General features: G+C 36.5%; 1 protein-coding gene across 5 annotated transcripts in view; it reads left to right on the top strand.

Annotated features, from left to right (window-relative positions):
- The window catches only part of UPF2 (UPF2 regulator of nonsense mediated mRNA decay), a 114,297-nt gene that overhangs the window by 45,889 nt on the left and 50,504 nt on the right, over positions 1-17,904 (top strand). For 4 of the 5 annotated variants that reach the window (XM_032474023.1, XM_032474022.1, XM_032474021.1 and 1 more), the window contains 7 exons: positions 1,710-1,823; positions 2,805-2,921; positions 6,804-6,989; positions 8,877-9,080; positions 9,695-9,970; positions 12,155-12,338; positions 16,985-17,141. In XM_032474023.1, the coding sequence (XP_032329914.1) occupies positions 1,710-1,823; positions 2,805-2,921; positions 6,804-6,989; positions 8,877-9,080; positions 9,695-9,970; positions 12,155-12,338; positions 16,985-17,040 (1,137 nt within the window). In that variant the 3' untranslated portion in view covers positions 17,041-17,141. Of the gene's footprint in view, positions 1-1,709; positions 1,824-2,804; positions 2,922-6,803; positions 6,990-8,876; positions 9,081-9,694; positions 9,971-12,154; positions 12,339-16,984; positions 17,142-17,904 lie in introns of those variants that run through there. The other variant, XM_032474024.1, reaches the window with a different exon arrangement.

Below are 17,904 nucleotides of genomic sequence, written 5' to 3'. Positions count from 1 at the left end.
GTGATATAGGTTACTTTTATTAGTTCCATTTTACAGACAAGGAAATTGAGGCACAGAGTTTGTCGCAGTTAGTAAGAGATAGAACTGGAATTAAACCCAGGAAATCTGATCCAAAGTCTACATTCTTAATCTAGAATGTAGATTATATTTGCCTCAGAGTTCAAAAAATAAGTTGATAAGAGGTGCTTTTTAAATGCAGTGTTTATCAAACATCTGTTTCTGAAAAGGTCTTTATGAAGGCTGTACTCTTTTCTAAATTGCAAGACTAAAATAGTCAAGTTTATTCAGTATTATAAACTAGAACCTAGTTCTATTTTTTGTTTGTCTCTAATCTCTAAGTTATTTTATATGCTTTAAATCACATGGTTAAAGTTCTGTAAGTTGAGTTTTTGTTATTTTATCTTTAATTGCTGCAGTTTTATTGATGCTTTAGATTGAATGTAGTTAGTAGTGAGTTTCTAGTTTCCTCTGATTTTTTTTAAATGAGTGAACATAGTTTTGTTCAAAATTTATCCCTGAAGTTCTAAAAAGCCTAAACACCTACTTCTGCTTACAATAGAAAGTAGGTCCTTAAAAATGAAACGATAAATTCTGCTTAAGTGTCAGCTGTCTGAGTATGTAGAAGTTTAGTGCTTATGTAAAAACCGTCATTGATTGTCCAGGTGCCGATGAGGTTGTAAGACTTACTTTGAATCCCAGCACATGCTAGGGTAGCAGAATTCTCAAGTACGAGCTAGGAGATGGGGATTTTGGAAGTGATCCTTGGTCAAGTCATTTGAGAGCTTTTGTTCTTCTATTGTTTTTGTTTTAACTATTAAATCAGAATTATAATAGCTTTTGCTCCTTTCTCAGAATGTTGTTATGTGGAGCAAATAAGGTAGGATAGTATTCTGGAAAAATAAGAAACACTAAACTAGTTCAAAGCACTACCATATATATTGTCATTGTTGTTCAAATAAGAGTTTCTAGACTGTCAGTTTGATTTTCTGATGAAAATGTAATTCTGAGGTTAAATCCAATTATATTTATCTGATGTGTTTGATTACATTGTACTGTTGTACTAGGATTTTGTTGTATTCAGTGTTTCTTGAGATGTGTGCCTAAGTAGAGGGCTTATATTTGCAAATCATTTGAACTTTGACTGTGACTGTTGATAAAAAAAGAATAGTGATTGTATTAGAACTTTCACTGTACCAGTGACTTTATAATAAAACGTGCAGTATATGGTTCATAGCTGTAATACAATAACTGAGCCTTCATATTTTTGCTTAAGTGAGCTCTTGGCAGTTACTGTTTTTAAAACAACATTTCCTAGAGTGTATTCCTTATAACATTGATTTAATTTAACAAACTAGTAGTTGTTAACATTTCAAAAGAGGGGTTTATATTGCCCCCAAAATTTGAGAAACATTGAATTAAGTTAATAATAAACAGGTTTCTTTATTTGAGAGCCTCTTTAAGGCTGATAAAATACATTGTTTCCCCAAATTATTTGATCATGAAACTGTTTTGCAAAGCATATCCTGGCACTGGTGTTCCACAGAGCTTATTTTGCCTTAACTTAAAATAGTTTGAATATAGCAAGACATTATATCCACATTTATTTAAAATATCTAGAGTGAATTCAGTCTTATTAAAATAACAATTTTTATCACAGATTTCAAAATGTTATAATTATCTAAGCAGTGTCTCTTTTTCTTAATTTGTAGGTGCGAAAAAAGGACCAGATCAATATTGAAACAAAGAACAAAACTGTTCGTTTTATTGGAGAACTTACTAAGTTTAAGATGTTCACAAAAAATGATACACTGCATTGTTTAAAGGTTAGTGCTGAATCATTTGAAACATTTTTAATAGATTTAAAGTTTTAGTTGTAAATGCTGGAAAAATGAAATAAGATGTATTTAAGTAATCTAAAGGAAGACAAAAAATAAGTAAAAAAAGAACATTAAACAGATGAGCAAAATAGAGAACAAATAAGATGGTAGATACAAACACAGCTGTAAAACTGAAAGTTTTTTTAATGCTGTAGTTGAAAGGAGTCACGTTATGAACAACAAACATACTAGTATATTTCTTTCTACGAATTACTAAACATATATAGGAAGTCTGTACATTTATTTGACACAAATTCATTTCTGTAAGTTCCTTTTAGGGGAATAATCATAAACGTCTGCACAAGTTTATCTACAAGGATGTTTGTCACACCATTGTTTATAGTGGCAAGAAACTGTAAACAAATTGGATGTCCAATAAATAAGAATCAGTTAAGTTTTAGTATAGTTCATATTATGTAGCGTTACGTACCTTTTCTGTCATGCCCTAGAAGGATAAACAAGGACATGGAAAATACTCCTGTTAGTCAAAAAAACTAAGTTATTAAATTATTAAATGATATGTCTAAATCTGTTTTGGTTTACAAAATGTGCACAGAAAAAGACTGGGAGGATAAATACTCCAAGGTGGTAATGTGTTTGTAGATTTCACACAGCTATTTGCACCATGTTAACTGCGTATGTGGCATTTGTTTAAGTGCATAGCATCACCTAATAAATACAGCAAGGGCTTTAGTGTATTAGTTTCCATATATCTGTCCAAAAGGAAAGACATTAAATATGTTGAAGTGTTTAGATAAATTTTTGTGGTTGAACACAGAAGATACCCAGTGATAAAACTTGGCGTGTACAGTAGACTTTTTTTTGCAGTGACATTTTAAAATTGTTGCACACATTAGACATATAATATTTTTTTTCTAACAGAATTGAAATGTGTCGTTTGGTTTTTCATCCCTGTTATTATTACAGATGCTTCTGTCAGACTTTTCCCATCACCATATTGAAATGGCATGTACCCTGCTGGAAACATGTGGAAGATTTCTTTTCAGATCTCCAGAATCTCATCTGAGGACCAGTGTACTTCTGGTAAGGGCTTGAAGATCCTTGGAAGAGCTTGAGGTTTTTGTTTTGTTTTGTTGTTTCAATTTTTTTGGTCTTTTTTTGAGAGGACGTGGTAATTAGGTTTATTTATTTAATGGAGGTACTGAGGATTGAACCCAGGACTTCGTGCATGCTGAGCACACACTCTACCACTGAGCTGTACCCTACCTGCCAAGCTTGAGGTTCTTGATGTACTCCAGGGGTTAAACATTTGGACCAGTGCCAGTTATTTTGCCCTGCCATCTAAACATGTTTCTACCTAAACTAGAACTCCAGCCGTTCCTGGAGAGCTGTAGGAAGTTTTCTCATTTGGCTGCTGCTGAGTTCACACTGTTGTAAGGCGGGATTAAGTTCAGCCCCAAATAATTTTTGGCAGATGATGCGAGTGAACAGCTGCTCTAAATCCTGCTGTGTTAGAGCTGTCTTTACAGATGTCCTTGGTATATCGTCACTGTGCCATAAGCACGTAAATTATAAAGCTTAAAGTTTTTGATTAAAAAAACATAAAATATAAGCTTGAAAAATTAGTTTAGGGGAGACGACATTAAGCTAATTAGGGTGCCAAAATGGCCATCAGGTTTATTAAAGAGTTAAGTTATTATGCTTATTGATAATATCCAAGTGTTCGCCTGCAGCCTTGAGCGGGAGAGAGTGCGGTGGGGGTGAGAGTTGGTGTTAAAGGGAGCGCTGGGTCAGGAACCACCTCAGTGTTGCTTTTACACAAGTGCTGATTGTATCACTTCTGCAGGTGCGCTGTTCTTTTAGAATCTATTTGTAAGCTTGCATACTTCTCTGCCAATGACACTTAAAATCAAAACCATGGGAATTTACTTCTAATAAACAGAAATATGAATGTGGAGACCATCAAGTGGAACTGATCTCCACGTTCTCTCTACGCTGATTCATGTAACAGCATTCCAAGTTCAAAATACATTTGTTTGGCCTTTGACCTTTGTTATTTTGTTTTTTCATGGAAGTATAGTCAATTTACAATGTTTTAATTTCTGGTGTACAGCATGATTCATTTATATATATATATTTATTTCTTTTTATACTCTTTTTCATTATAGGCTATTACGAGGTATTGACTATAGTTCCCTGTGCTGTACAGTAGGACCTTGTTGTTTGTCTGTCTTACCTGTAGTAGTTAACATCTGCAAATCCTGAGCTTCCAATTTATCCTTCCCCACTCCTTTTCCCCTCTGGTAACCATAAGTTTGTTTTCTCCAAGTTCAGAATTTTATTGTAAAACTCTTCCTCCTCTAACTCAAGCTGGTGAGGTTAAATGAGACCCTACGTATGAAAACATGATACAGATGCCAGGAATGCTCAGTTTTTTTTTTAAAGAAAACTGTATTTTATTTATAATAGTGAACTCTCTATGTTTAATTTATTCACTCGGGAAAGTTTACTGGCCGTGGTGGTGTGGCTGCACATTGCATTGCTGAAGACCAGGGTCCTTCCTGCCCGAACGGTTTTCTTGGCTCAGTGGATCTTTCCTTCTCTTATAGCAAAAGCAGCTAGCCTTTGTCATTGGTTTTTTTTTGTTTTTGTTTTTTTTTTTTTGCTTTCTGGGTAGGAGCCTTGTTTATTTATCATCTAATGGTTTTGGGCTCCTCCTGTGTGTTGGGCACTGAGTTCTGCAGGGGTGTTGCTGCTGGTTGAGAGGGATAGTACAGAGAAATGAAACACAGCTGCTGTCCTCAAAGTGGTCCGTATTGAATGCTAATTCTAATGCAGTGTTGTAAGTGCTTAAACAGAGGTTTGCAGAGGCTGTGATGGTCTCGGGAGGGAGTACTTAAACCAGACGGAATGAGTCAGGAAAGCTCTTCCCTAACAGCTTCACAGTATTCACTGAGTGCAGACCCTTCTGTCAGACCCTTCAGATATAAACGTGAAAAAGATAGCCCCTGCCCTCATGGAGCTTACAGTTCAATAACCCAGACAGATGAGTAAATAGACCATTGGAATACATGGGGAGGACACGCAGCAGAGCAGTAGGGGTGAGCATAGGGTATAATGTGTAGAGGAGACGCTTAATCCAGTCTTGGTGTATCAGGAAGGGTTTCCTGGGGAAAATGGTGTTTATTTTAGAGACTAGCCTGAGTCTTAAAGGCAGAGAAGAGAGACACGTTGAGTTGAGCATCCATGGATAAGACTAGAGAGGCAGGCACACACTAGATTACACGTGAGAAGCCCTGAGCACCATGCTAAAAAACTAGGGTTTCCCCCTGATGGCAACGAGTATGTTGAAGGATTTTAAGCAAATAGGAAAAGTATGATTAGATTCATGTTTTCAGAAAGATCAGTGTGGAGGAGATACTTGAGGTGGCTGAGGCCAGATGGAAAAGGCTGTTTTCAAACCCTAGGGGGAAAGCAGTGAAGGAAAGGTAAGGGTGAGAGGAATGGGGAACAATAACTGGCTGTAGGAAGAATTTTAGTAAGTAGAACTGATGAGACTTGGTGGTGAGATATAAGGGGTGAGGAAGAGAAAGTGCCCTCAAGTAAAACCCAAGATTCTGACGTGGACATCTGAGCAGATGCTGGTGCCAGAGATGAGGGAATAGGGGGAGGAAAGAGATGATGAGTTTGGTTTGACACGTGGATGCTTATAGGATAATCTAAAATATGTCCGTATTTGTTTGGGAACACATGTAACCTTTTAACTGAATTGCATTTAAAATTATTCTAAGCTAATGCTAAAATTAGTTGGTGTGTTTGTTGGGGGAAATGATTCTAAAATAGTCTAAATAACAGGTTGAAACTAATGTTGATTTAAAGCTCCATTACATATGTACTAGTGATAAGTAACGCATTATGTTTTGTTCAAAGAACTTAGACAATTGGGCATTTTCTCCAGCCCTGTTCAATAGGGAGCTGTTCTCTCTTTTTGAAAGCGTCACCGTTTATTCACAAATTCATGTATTAATAATTGGACGCCTCCCATGTGCTAGGCCAGGCACTGTCTTAGGTGCTGGGTTTACAGCAGTGAAAATGCTGCAGCCCTTGACCTGGCTGGGCTTAACCTGCACAGCCGTGTTTACAAGACGGGAAGTCGTGTCTCCGCCCGCCGCCCCAGTCAGGCGCCCGCCTGAAACTCGTCAGTGGTTTCCCTGTTCATGCTTAAAACCCAGCGTTTGTCCCGCGGTCTGCAGAGTCTGTTGTCAGCTCGCGCTCCCCGCCCCTTAGCGCTGATCTTGCACCTTTCCAGTGGCACCTCCCTGGCCTTCATTCGTCCCTGTAGTGGATCCCCTGCCCCCGCTGCTGCCCTCCCCACCCAAAGGATTATCCGGTCCAAAATGTCAGTGGTGCTGAGGCTGAGAAACCTGAAGTGGGTGATGACTGATTAGACACGTGCTTTTAACCACCTCCTCTAAGCTGATGCTGAGGGCTTGGGTGTTCTGTAGAGATGCCTCGGGTTTACCTGGAGCGACACTGGATGGCACGGGCTCTGAGGATGAATTTATTCTCAGCTGATGTATGTGGAACAGCCAGAGGCGTTCACCCCTTCGTTTGTATTCTCAGTCCTTAATTTCAGTCACTCATATACAAGCATTGTTTTACTTGGAGTTCATGTATTTGGTAGAGTTACAATTTTGCATAAAGTTACATTTTTAGCAAAGTTCTCTCAGTATTTTATTGGACAAGGCCTAAGACCAGGCAGTCATGGACTAAAATTTTTTCTAAAAACATGATTAATGGCATCATAATTAGTCTGCTTGCTCACTCTTGGAAATACCTAGTGATTGTTATTTCCCTTTTCTAGCCCTTTATCCTGAAACCTTATCACTGAGAATGGAAGTTTAAGTAGGAATAAAGAAACCTTTGGATGAAAGTATTTTGACTAATTTAGACTTCATATTTTAGGAACAAATGATGAGAAAGAAACAAGCCATGCATCTCGATGCGAGATACGTCACAATGGTCGAGAATGCCTATTACTACTGCAACCCACCCCCAGCTGAAAAAACAGTGAAAAAGAAGCGTCCTCCTCTCCAGGAATATGTCCGGAAACTTCTGTACAAGGATCTCTCCAAGGTTACCACTGAGAAGGTAAATCCTGATGAAATCATAGAACAACAGTCAGCTTGAGATTTGTGGTGGGGCTAAGCTTGCATAACATCCAGCCAAGTCAGCCCCGTTCCAGCCTCATGATAACAGCACAGAGAGCAGTGCCCTTTCCTTCTAGTCCTGCCCCAGAGTGTTTTAGGCCAGGGACATACATTTCAGTTTTCCTACATCAGCCTGTTTATGAGTTGCTTCCGTGCCCCACAGGGTAAGAAATACACACAGCTCACATTGTTCACCTTTTGTAAATGGAGAAATTGAGGCAGAGCTGTTAAAGCCCCAGGAGTGGAATTTCGGAGAGGCGGGGTTAGGTCCCAAGTTCCACTGTGACTGATCGTGTACAGGTCATTCCAAGAAGAGAGTCATACGATGATGCTTAATAAACGGAACATACGTCTTGTTTTCCTTTCATGATAATAACTTCTTATTCTAATAAAAGTGGTTCTTCTTCTAAATCTAACGTTGATGCTGTGTATGTTTGAAACTGTTACTTTGTCTCTGATATCCTATGAATTTGCCTTCAAATATTTTGCTTCAGTTCAAGGGTTCTGAACCTTCAGTGGGTTTTAGGAGGCCTGTAACCTTCTGAAACTTAATAATTTTGAACCTTTGGGCCTGTGTAGTTTTCTGGACGAAGGGCTGTAGCTTTCTTTAGATTCTCAGCAGGGGTCAGTTTCCAGAAAAGGTTAAGAACCACTGACATATTACCTTAGTTATTGTAGTTATGTTGTTAGAACCTTCATTTTTTTAAGTAAGATGTGTCAAACAAAACATTTGGTTAACCCTGCTAGTTAAAACAATACGGTATGGAACTTTTTTCAGGAAAAAAAAATAAAGCCAATTAACTTTTGGACAGCTAAAACCTGTGGGGAGGATAAAGGCATGGAATAATACATGTATTATACGTAGATGGAGTGGAAGGTGATGAGGCATGATAGTGCAACTTTGAAAATTGAAGCCAACTTTAGAGAGCCAGACATAGTAGTCATTTAAAACAGCAGGATTTGGAAAGCTATTTCAGAATTGGCTGGAAGTTTGAAAAGTATGGCATGCTTATGCAGTTGACATGACATTAACATTTCCAGTGAAGCTGATCTATTTAGTTTGAAAGATGGATTGTGGGCATAGAGTAGAGGTGAGAGGACTACTCTGTAGTCTGCTGTGGTACCCGTTTGCTTTCAGGATACAGATGGGTTAGAACTTGACAAGTAAGCTCTGCTGATCATCTCATTACCAGTAGCATTTTTGAAATAGCAATAGCTGACTTAACTGGGGTGCGTGTACTGTGACACTCCCCTGTGCACTTGACGCGCTCTACGTTGTGACCCTTGCAACAGACTGTGAAGTAGGGGCCTGTCATCCCCCTTTTACATGTGAGGAAAAGAGATGCTGTGTGATGTCAGTCTTGATGTCGTGTCCTCCATCTTAAGTGACCTTTTACCCAGTTTACCTTGGGTTTATTTTCTTAATTGGAAATTTTTTCATCTATAAAAAGAAGTGTCTGAGATTATTTACATCAAATCACGCACAAAAGAAAACATTTTTGTTAAACCTTGAGTATTTTGTACAGTGACCTGAGTATGTGAGTGTATACCATTGGCTTGATTGAAGACATGGAAACTCTAGGAAATTTGAGGGCATTACAGAAAGATACAGGGGACATGTGAATACATTTTGCCAATAATTAGAAAAATCTCATTTTCCCATGTCTAAAAATGAAGAGGCTGATAGTCTCTAAAATGCAGTTAGAGAAAACATTTCATAAATTCTGTGACTGCACAGTCATCATAAAGTATCTGTATTGTTGGGTATGTGTAAGATAAACTCCTGTGTGTTTATCTTAGTAATTTAAACACAATTCTCCTTGTTTAGGTTTTGAGACAGATGCGAAAGTTGCCCTGGCAGGACCAAGAAGTAAAAGACTATGTCATTTGCTGTATGATAAACATCTGGAACGTGAAATACAACAGCATTCATTGTGTGGCCAACCTCCTAGCAGGGCTCGTGCTCTACCAGGAGGATGTTGGAATCCATGTCGTAGATGGAGTTTTAGAAGACATCCGATTAGGAATGGAGGTAACAGAGACTTTCTTTAAAGTTACCAAATTGGAGTTTGTGGAGAATTTGAACAACTTCTAAATCCTGTTACTGAAAAATAAGAATTTGGAAACTTTCCTTCCCCATGTGGTATTATTTACTGTTACTTATTTGGAGACGGTGGTTTCTTGATAAGCCCTGTTTTTCAGATTTTTCTAGCCTCTCAGGCTGTCATTAGGCTGGTTGACAATCATTTGCTAAGGATTTCTGTACGCAGCTCCCTCTCTGTGGGCTCACTGCTCCGTAATTCATGGATGATGGAGAAAACATGTTATGGAGGGCTGACGGGGAGGGTTACTTTTCAACTGTTTTATAAACTATTAATTCATTTAATGACGACTGAATACTAAATTTAATATTTAACATGTCCTTTTTATTGAAACATTTTAAAGATAGCCATTTTCTGGAGAGAAAAAGTACACCCCAAAGGGACCACCTTGTTAGAAAAGAAGGGAAGACCCCATTCTTCTAACTCTGTTCAGTGAGTGAGATTGTCGAGTGACAGAGGGGATTTTACCTTTTCTCAAACACAGTACTGTTCTTTAATGGAAACCTGCTGTTTGTTTGTGTGTCTGTTTCTCTTCCCCCTTTAGGTTAATCAACCTAAATTTAATCAGAGACGTATCAGCAGTGCCAAATTCTTAGGAGAACTTTATAATTACCGAATGGTGGAATCGGCTGTTATTTTTAGAACTCTTTATTCTTTTACTTCATTTGGTGTTAACTCTGATGGTTCTCCAAGTTCCCTGGACCCTCCCGAGCACCTTTTCAGGATTAGACTAGTGTGCACTATTTTGGATACCTGCGGCCAGTACTTTGACAGAGGTTCCAGTAAAAGAAAACTCGATTGCTTCCTTGTGTATTTTCAGGTATATAAATTGAAATATGCAGTGGGGCATCATTTAATGCATTGCTTGTGTTACAGAAATACTAGAGAAGAAATGCTGAAGCATTTATATATCATGCATAAGATATGTTCATAGTTAGATTAATTTTTCCTGCAAGAATGCTTTAGAGATTTTAAAAATATATGATGAATTCTGTCATATAAAGATTGTGATAATGTTTTAACTGTTATGAATGGTAATTATTGATCATTAATTTTGAGAATTATTTTGGTACAGTTTATAAATTTGGTATAGTATAGATTATTTGGTATTTGGTACAGTATTATGAATTTAATTACTTGTAATATTTATCCATTTGATAACATTCTTCTCATCTGTGTTCTGGTTTTACATCTAAAGTTCTTGTTTCTAAATGATTTTTTTTTTTAGTAAAATCCTCCATCATTTTGGGGAAAACGTTATTTTTAATGCTGAAAGAATTATTTGTTCATTCATTGCTAAATTCTTGGATTCTGTGTTTCCTATCTTAATTTAGGTTGCTCATGTAAACTTGTGATTTAGGGCAAGTGCAGTATAAACTAAATTCAGATACAAATATAGAGACATTTCTGCAACAGTTGGAGTTCCAAATGTTAGCTTGTGGGTTGGTTGTTTGAAACCTAATCACTATTTCCCATAAAATGCAATATTATATGTACTAATTAGGGGAACCATCTTACTGTTGAATTCTCCAGATGTTACTGAAATACAGTACCACTGGTACCAGGCAATTCTTTTTGATCATTCCTTTCTATATAATCTATTGTTAGTATTGTTTTCATTTATCCATTGTTGAAGAAAATAAATTTAAAAGTATAACAAGGTATCAAATATATATCCACGTACTAGCTGTTGTTAAGTAGGGGTAATTATTTGGCGAAGAGCTGTTTAACTTTTTCTTACCACTGTACTTTTGCATTAGAGGACAGCTTGTTACTCCCTATTTTCTGAATTGATGAGCCAAAAATGGGGAGGGGTTTTCCAGATTTGATCCCTGTTGCATGTAAGGACAGCCTTAAGCTCGACTCTGCCTGTATTGAAAACCACAATTTTGCTGGCAAATGTCAGCTGTAACTATCAGCATCCAAAGCAGAATCCCTTTCAGGAAAGTATTCTTATTTGCACTTCCTATGACATTTTTGCAGATCCCTCAGGCAGAGTAAAGAGCCACTCAGAAATATGCAGAAGCAGAGGAGACAAAAGTATTTTCCACACTGACTAATAGGCAGGAACGTGTAACAGGGATGTACCAAGGGCATGGGAGTAAGGAGTGAGGTCTGGGAGATGTGGTCAGTGTGTTCTGCCTGTAACAGAGAGTGTCCAGTTAAGTATCAGAAGGCAGATAGAAAGGATCACCTGCAGTGGTGCTTCTAAACTTCAGTGTGCATGCACATCGCCTGGGTATATTGTAAAATGCAGACTATGGTCTAGGGTGGGGGCCTAAGATTCTGTATGTCTAACAAGCTCCTGGTTCCCATACTTTGAGTAGCAAGGACCTAGAAAAAACTGGAGAGGACGATTAAACACCCAGAGCAACACTTGGTTATATGCAAGTAAATTCTTGGGTTGTGCTTTTTTAGTTAAGGTAAACTTGTGAAATAGATCGAAGGAACCAGGCCTGGAGAAGAGAGGGAGAGTATCTAAACAGTGCCATATACACAGTAGATGTTTAATAAACGCTTGTTGGTTACTGATTTTTATGTATTCAGGAACCTGTCTTCAGATACTTTAATTGACCCTTTAAAAAAATCAAAGCAGGTAGTATAGAGAAAATAATTAAAATTTATCAAAACCATGGCCTTGAATTAGGTTTTTTTGTTGCTGTTAAATATTTAAACTCTATTTGGGAGTAGAGTTTCTGTTTTCGGAACCTAAAAATTTATTTGGTGTTTTATTTATTTATAGTTTTTCCTTGCCTTTGTAAAAAGATAATGACCATTATAATAAAAAATACAAAGTCACCAAATGGCTTAGAAACTACATAGATGGAGGGGAATAAATGGCCTAGGATCATTGCTGTGGACCACTAATAAAAGTGGTAGGTGTCTGGTACAACTCTAGCTTAGTTATTACATATAACTAGGTGATGTCACAATACAGATTATTACTTTAAAATATTTTGTTACAAATTTCTTATAGCTAAATTTATTTTTCATTTGTTATCAGCGTTATGTTTGGTGGAAGAAAAGTTTGGAGGTTTGGACAAAAGATCATCCATTTCCTATTGACATAGATTACATGATCAGTGACACCCTAGAACTGCTAAGACCAAAGATCAAACTCTGTAATTCTCTGGAAGAATCCATCAGGCAGGTACACGACTTGGAACGAGAATTCTTAATAAAACTAGGTAAGCAATTAACTACAGAGAGAAAAATAAAGATGGTATTTGGCAGATTGTTGTTAGAATTTGCTTTATAATGTTTCTCGTTAGCATTCACTTTTGTATACTTTCTATTTTTTGATGTTGAGTGTTACGTAATAGTGTTAGGTGAGACCTGGGTGGCGTACTTCTTGGTTTCATTAAATAATCCCAAATTGGCCAAAAACAGTCATGTAAGACTTGAAGCAGACGATAGTGGGGGAGTTGTCTCATTTCTAAGGACTAGAAAAACGCGAGAAACACGCTACAGGAGGATTGGTCTGGTTGCTTTCTCAGTATCCGTCTGAGATCGTTCTGGAGGAAGAGTTAGCATTTGAACGGCTTCCACAGGGACTGAGGAGCGGACTAGCCTTGCCAGTGGAAGTAACTGGAACACGGTGGGGCCTTGTCAGTCTGGTTTGCTCTGCTGACAGTTCTTAGCATGTTGTATTGCAGTCATTTCAGAGTGACATGTTTCATCCTATGAGCTAGCATTTTATTACGAGATTATTAGGAGATTCATACCTTGACCAGTTATACTAATTGTATAAATTTACTATGTTGCATATCTGAAAAACCACTTTTCATGACAAAGGCATTGGTGATTCTTTTCCTCTAAAACTACTATTTCATATTATATCCAGCATATTAATAGGGTTTCTTTCTCCAAAAGTAAATCCTCTCCTGGAGAATACGATTGCTGTTGTCTATTTGAGTGTTATTTTCAAAGGCACTTCTGATTGTGCAACCCATAGAGACATACGCAGTTCTTTTTGTTCTTTGAACTTTGTCCCGTTATGTACTTTCTTTTCCTGTTCAGATTTCTAATTGTATAAAATGGTTATTTCAAGCAGAGTGTTTATTTATCTACTTACTTACTTCATTTACTGTATATACTTTAAAATAGTTGAGTCTTAGTCTTGTTTCCCCAAAACCTTTATGAACGGCACTCTCTGTATAATGGGCATGAGGAAATACTAGTTTGACACCCAGTTTGGTAGCAGTCGAGAGAGCAGTACACTTTATCCTCTATAGAGTGAAGAGTTAAAGGACTTAAGGCTCCTTTTGAGGAGTCTGTCCTTGTTTAGAACCTGGAAAGAAAAAAAACAGGTCACCATTTGCGAATGCAACTCTAAAGATGGTGGCAGCTAGAATCAATATGCTCCCAAGTCGTCCCATTTTCCTTCTGTTTTAGAGTCTAATTATCAGAGAGAAGACATGTATGAATAAATTATATTAAATCTATTTTCTGTTGATAAACCGTAAGATAATATAGCATCTTTGGTAGTTTTTTTCTCAAGCACTTGCAAATTCATTATCTTTTTAATTTTATAGCAACCCAATGCTAACATAATGGGAAAGCTCTAAAAAATTTTTTCTTATATTTTTAAACCTTTTTAGTATTATTATAAGTAGTAAGGTGTTCATGGTAGAAATTTTGAAAAATGCCAAGAAAACAAAAATCTCTGATATTTCATATACAAGGATAATCATGTGTTAACATTTTGATAAATGTTCTTCTGTTAAAAAGTTTTTCCCACATGTTTGCAGTTTTATAACTGGATTTTTTTTCTATTTAATAAAATTTTTTCCTGACATGATGCATTTTTCTAAATCTTTTTAAAAAAACTGGCTATATTCTTTTGTATGAATGTGTTAGTTCTGTTGTTTGACACTTAGGTTATTCCAATTTTGCATCACTAAAAATAACGTTATGATGATATTTTTTGTGTATCTTGGTTTTCTCAGGATAGATGGAATTACTGGCTCTAAGACATTCTCTTTAAATTTAAGAACAAAGCCAAAATGATAATAGGCAATGTAATTTAATTCTAGTTTGGAGGCTCTAGTTTATATTATAATATAAGGAACAAAACTGGGGGAATAGAAGTGAAAAAAGAAGTCATATGAATAAATTACATTTTAAAGCAGAAGAGTGTATTTCATAAATTAGAAATAAAATCAGTAGAATAAAAGGCTCAGAATTTGCCCCAGTTAAATCCAAAGCAATGTAGTATATGATGAAATAGGAATCTTAATAACAGGATGAGGGCAACAGGTTAGCATTTCAAGGGAAGTTGATATACAGCCACATCTTACATCATCAAACTCCAGATGGAGAAAAGAGTTAAATATTTATTGTTTGCAAGTTAAAAGTGTATCTAATCATCAAATATTTGAAGAGGCGTTAATTTTCCTAAATTTTAAAACGGTAGGAGAAAGCACACATACGTAGGCCGATTTGGGTGTTTAAAACTTTTGTACAGTGGAAAAAAATAACCAGAATTGAAGTGAAAACACTTTCTGTGCCAGGATATTTTCACTTGCATAAAGAGCACAGACCAATTGGTCATAAATAGAACATCCAATAGATAAGTGAACATGACATAATCAGATGAGGGAGGACGGGAAGAGTTGGTATTTTTATTGAGTATTGGCTGTCTGCCAAAATTAAAGTGGCAGGTAATGTTGCTCATATTTGACAGGTGAATTATGTAAAGCCCGAATTAAAACACTGGGTTAACCGATCGAACTAGAATTCAAAGACTGTGCTCTTTCTCACTATGAAGTATGTGGGGGAAATAGTCAAAATTTCTAGTGAACAGAGAAATGTAAATAAAAGCTATCTGAAAGGAAGTATGACAATTGTTACTCTGTCTGTTATGAGTAGGAAAACCGAGGCACCAAGCAGCTCAAATCAAGAGAACGGTAATTGATTTTGGTCTCCAAGGACACTTCATTCTGAAACACATTTTAAATATTTTATTGTCTGGATTTTGCATGTTGTTAACCCTCTATCCTTTATATGTACATTTTTATCTGCATTGTTTATTTCAGATTGACACTGTCCCAGAGGTCAGCAAGTGAATGGTTTATTATACAGTTTAGCAAATGCAAAATATATAAACTGTTTTTGAAACTAACTTGCAATGCACATGAAAATGTGTTAGAAATAGTATGTATTTTCCTTACAAATTAGAAGTATGGCTATCAAAATAGAGCTACTTATCCATCAGTTCTTCCCATGATACATATTTTTAAGTGGCTGTAAAAAAGGGTATAGTGATATATTAGGCCACGTGAGTTTATCAGCACTGTGGTATTTTTATTGAGAATGCTTAGATATGTACGATCCTGACTTTAAGTAAATTTTTTGCCTTTGATAATGTGAATAACAGCCCAATATTTTGCTTCTGAAAACCTGTATTAAAAAATACAGTAAGTTAATGGAGTCTCAATCTGAGATAGCAGCTTTTCTCCTCAGTATTATTTCCTTTTAAAATAGATCTCTCTGAGCTTCATTCATCTTTTCTCATTTTTTTTAAATCTCCAAACTTAAAGGTACCTATTTTAATCACTCTGCGTCTGTATTTTTGTCGGTTCTTAATTGCTTAGACTTAAGACACTAGAGTCATTTTTTGCTTTTGTTGGTTGTGTTAGTTATTCAGACTTTCTGGGCTTCAGTATACCTCATAAAAATCAAAGGGGTAATAAGTCACATCATCACTAAAATTTCTGTCTGCTCTAATTGTCTAAGATTCTATAAATAAACAAGTATTTACTAAACACCTACTGTGTATTTATCAATATATGGCCTCTAGTAAGTTCTGAATATTTAAAAGAAGTTTTGTGTTCTCAAGGGTCTTACAACCTGATGTAACGTGTATTGAAATCATTAGAAAAACGATTACATGGTGTATCCTTAAGTGTAACTGTAATCAGTTCTCCAAGCGCTCAGGAGCAAGTAGGAGAAAAAGTAATACTCAGTGAGTTTGTGCAGGAGGTAAAACTGAAGTTCAAGATTGTATACGATTTGAAAGTGCATATTGAAGGATATTCTATATTGAGAAGTGTATTGAGCAAGATCCCAAGATTAGTGTGCTTTATGACAGGGAAGAGTCTGACCCAGCTACAGGACAAGGCTTAGGCTTAGGGAGTGTGGGGGAAAGTCGGATCAGATGAGGCCATGTTATGTGCATCTTGAAAGTGGGAGAGTAGCTTGGAATTCGTGGTGATAAAGAATTGACTCAGCAGTGAAATGTGGATGAACGAGGGGAGGTGGAAGCAGGTGCTAGTCGGGGAGTTCCGTTTGGAGGAAAACGCTGTTACTGAAGGAAGGAAGAAGATCTGGGGTGACACAGCTGCTCGTCTGCCTCCTTCCCTCGGTCTTAATTTGCAGACATTCAAATTGACAGCCAAATGTGATTTCTCCATTAAAGTGACATAACGATGTCTTTTGAGTTTTTAGAGATTGTTGAAATATCATTTGATAAAAGGTGTGACCAGGGCTTCATTTTATTTATGTGGCTGAGGCTGCACATTAAGTGCTGCTACTGTTCGCCTTCGTACATCTGAGACTGAGGTAAACAATTTGAAGCTCTGAGAAAAGAAAAACTTTTTTTTTTAGTGGTTAAGAAATGTATCAGTGCTCCTTTGTTGAAATGAAGGTCTACCTATGTAGTTTTTAAAATATTTCTCAAAATAGTTTGAATTCTGTTATTTTATTATTCTGAGAACATGGCTGTTGAGTTTTCTTACTTAATATGTACTTTAAATGACTTGGTATAATAGTCACTGGGGGAAAACTTGCCTTTGTCTTTTTTTTTAATGTGTTTTTTCCATTTCTCCTCAAGGCCTAGTAAATGACAAAGACTCAAAAGACTCTATGCCAGAAGGAGAAAAATCTTGAAGAGGATGAAGAAGAAGAAGAAGGAGGAGCTGAAACAGAAGAACAATCTGGAAATGAAAGTGAAGTCAATGAACCAGAAGAAGAGGTGATGACTTTTATTTATAGCAGATCGGTACTTGTGTACAAGTGCTTTGATTCTATGAGCCAAGGTTTTCTTTAATGTATAAATTAAGATCTCTCCCTTAGTTTTATTAGAGTAAATATAACTACTAGTATAGGCCTATTATAAAACCCTGATTAATTAAGAGGTTTTTTAAATAAGAAAATGCTGATCATAGGATTTTTAAAAAATTACTATTATTATTATTATTTTCCCCTTGGGTAGAAGGTAATTAGATTTTTTTTTCTTTCTTTCTTTTAACAGAGGTACTGGGGATTGAACCCAGGACCTCATGCATGCTAAGCATACGGTCTACCACTGAGCTATTCCCTACCCCCAAATTACTACTATTAAGACCTTTTTTTAGAGCAGCTTTAGATTCACTGCAAAATTGAGGGGAAGATGCAGAGATTTCCCGTATACCGCCTGTTCCTCCTCAGTCACACAGCCTGTCCCCCATTATCAGCATCCCCCACCAAAGTGATGCATTTGTTACAGTTGATGAACCTACCTTGTAATCACCCAGAATCCCTGTTTATATTACAGTTTACTCTTGGTGGTGCCGTGTATGGGTTTACCTAAATGTACGATGACATATATTCATCATTATAGTTAGGATTTCTATTTAATAAGCAATTTGAAGAAAACATTGATCTGCTGTGTATCTTAATACCACTTTAGAATTTGGATTTTTTAATTTACATGTTTTATGAAAAAATTACTGATTAGATATTAATCACTTTATTTTTCCCAAATCTAATGGC

This window comes from Camelus ferus, chromosome 35 (assembly GCF_009834535.1).
Source record: "Camelus ferus isolate YT-003-E chromosome 35, BCGSAC_Cfer_1.0, whole genome shotgun sequence".
Lineage (NCBI taxonomy): Eukaryota > Metazoa > Chordata > Mammalia > Artiodactyla > Camelidae > Camelus > Camelus ferus.
This window is presented reverse-complemented; position numbering and strand designations above follow the sequence as displayed.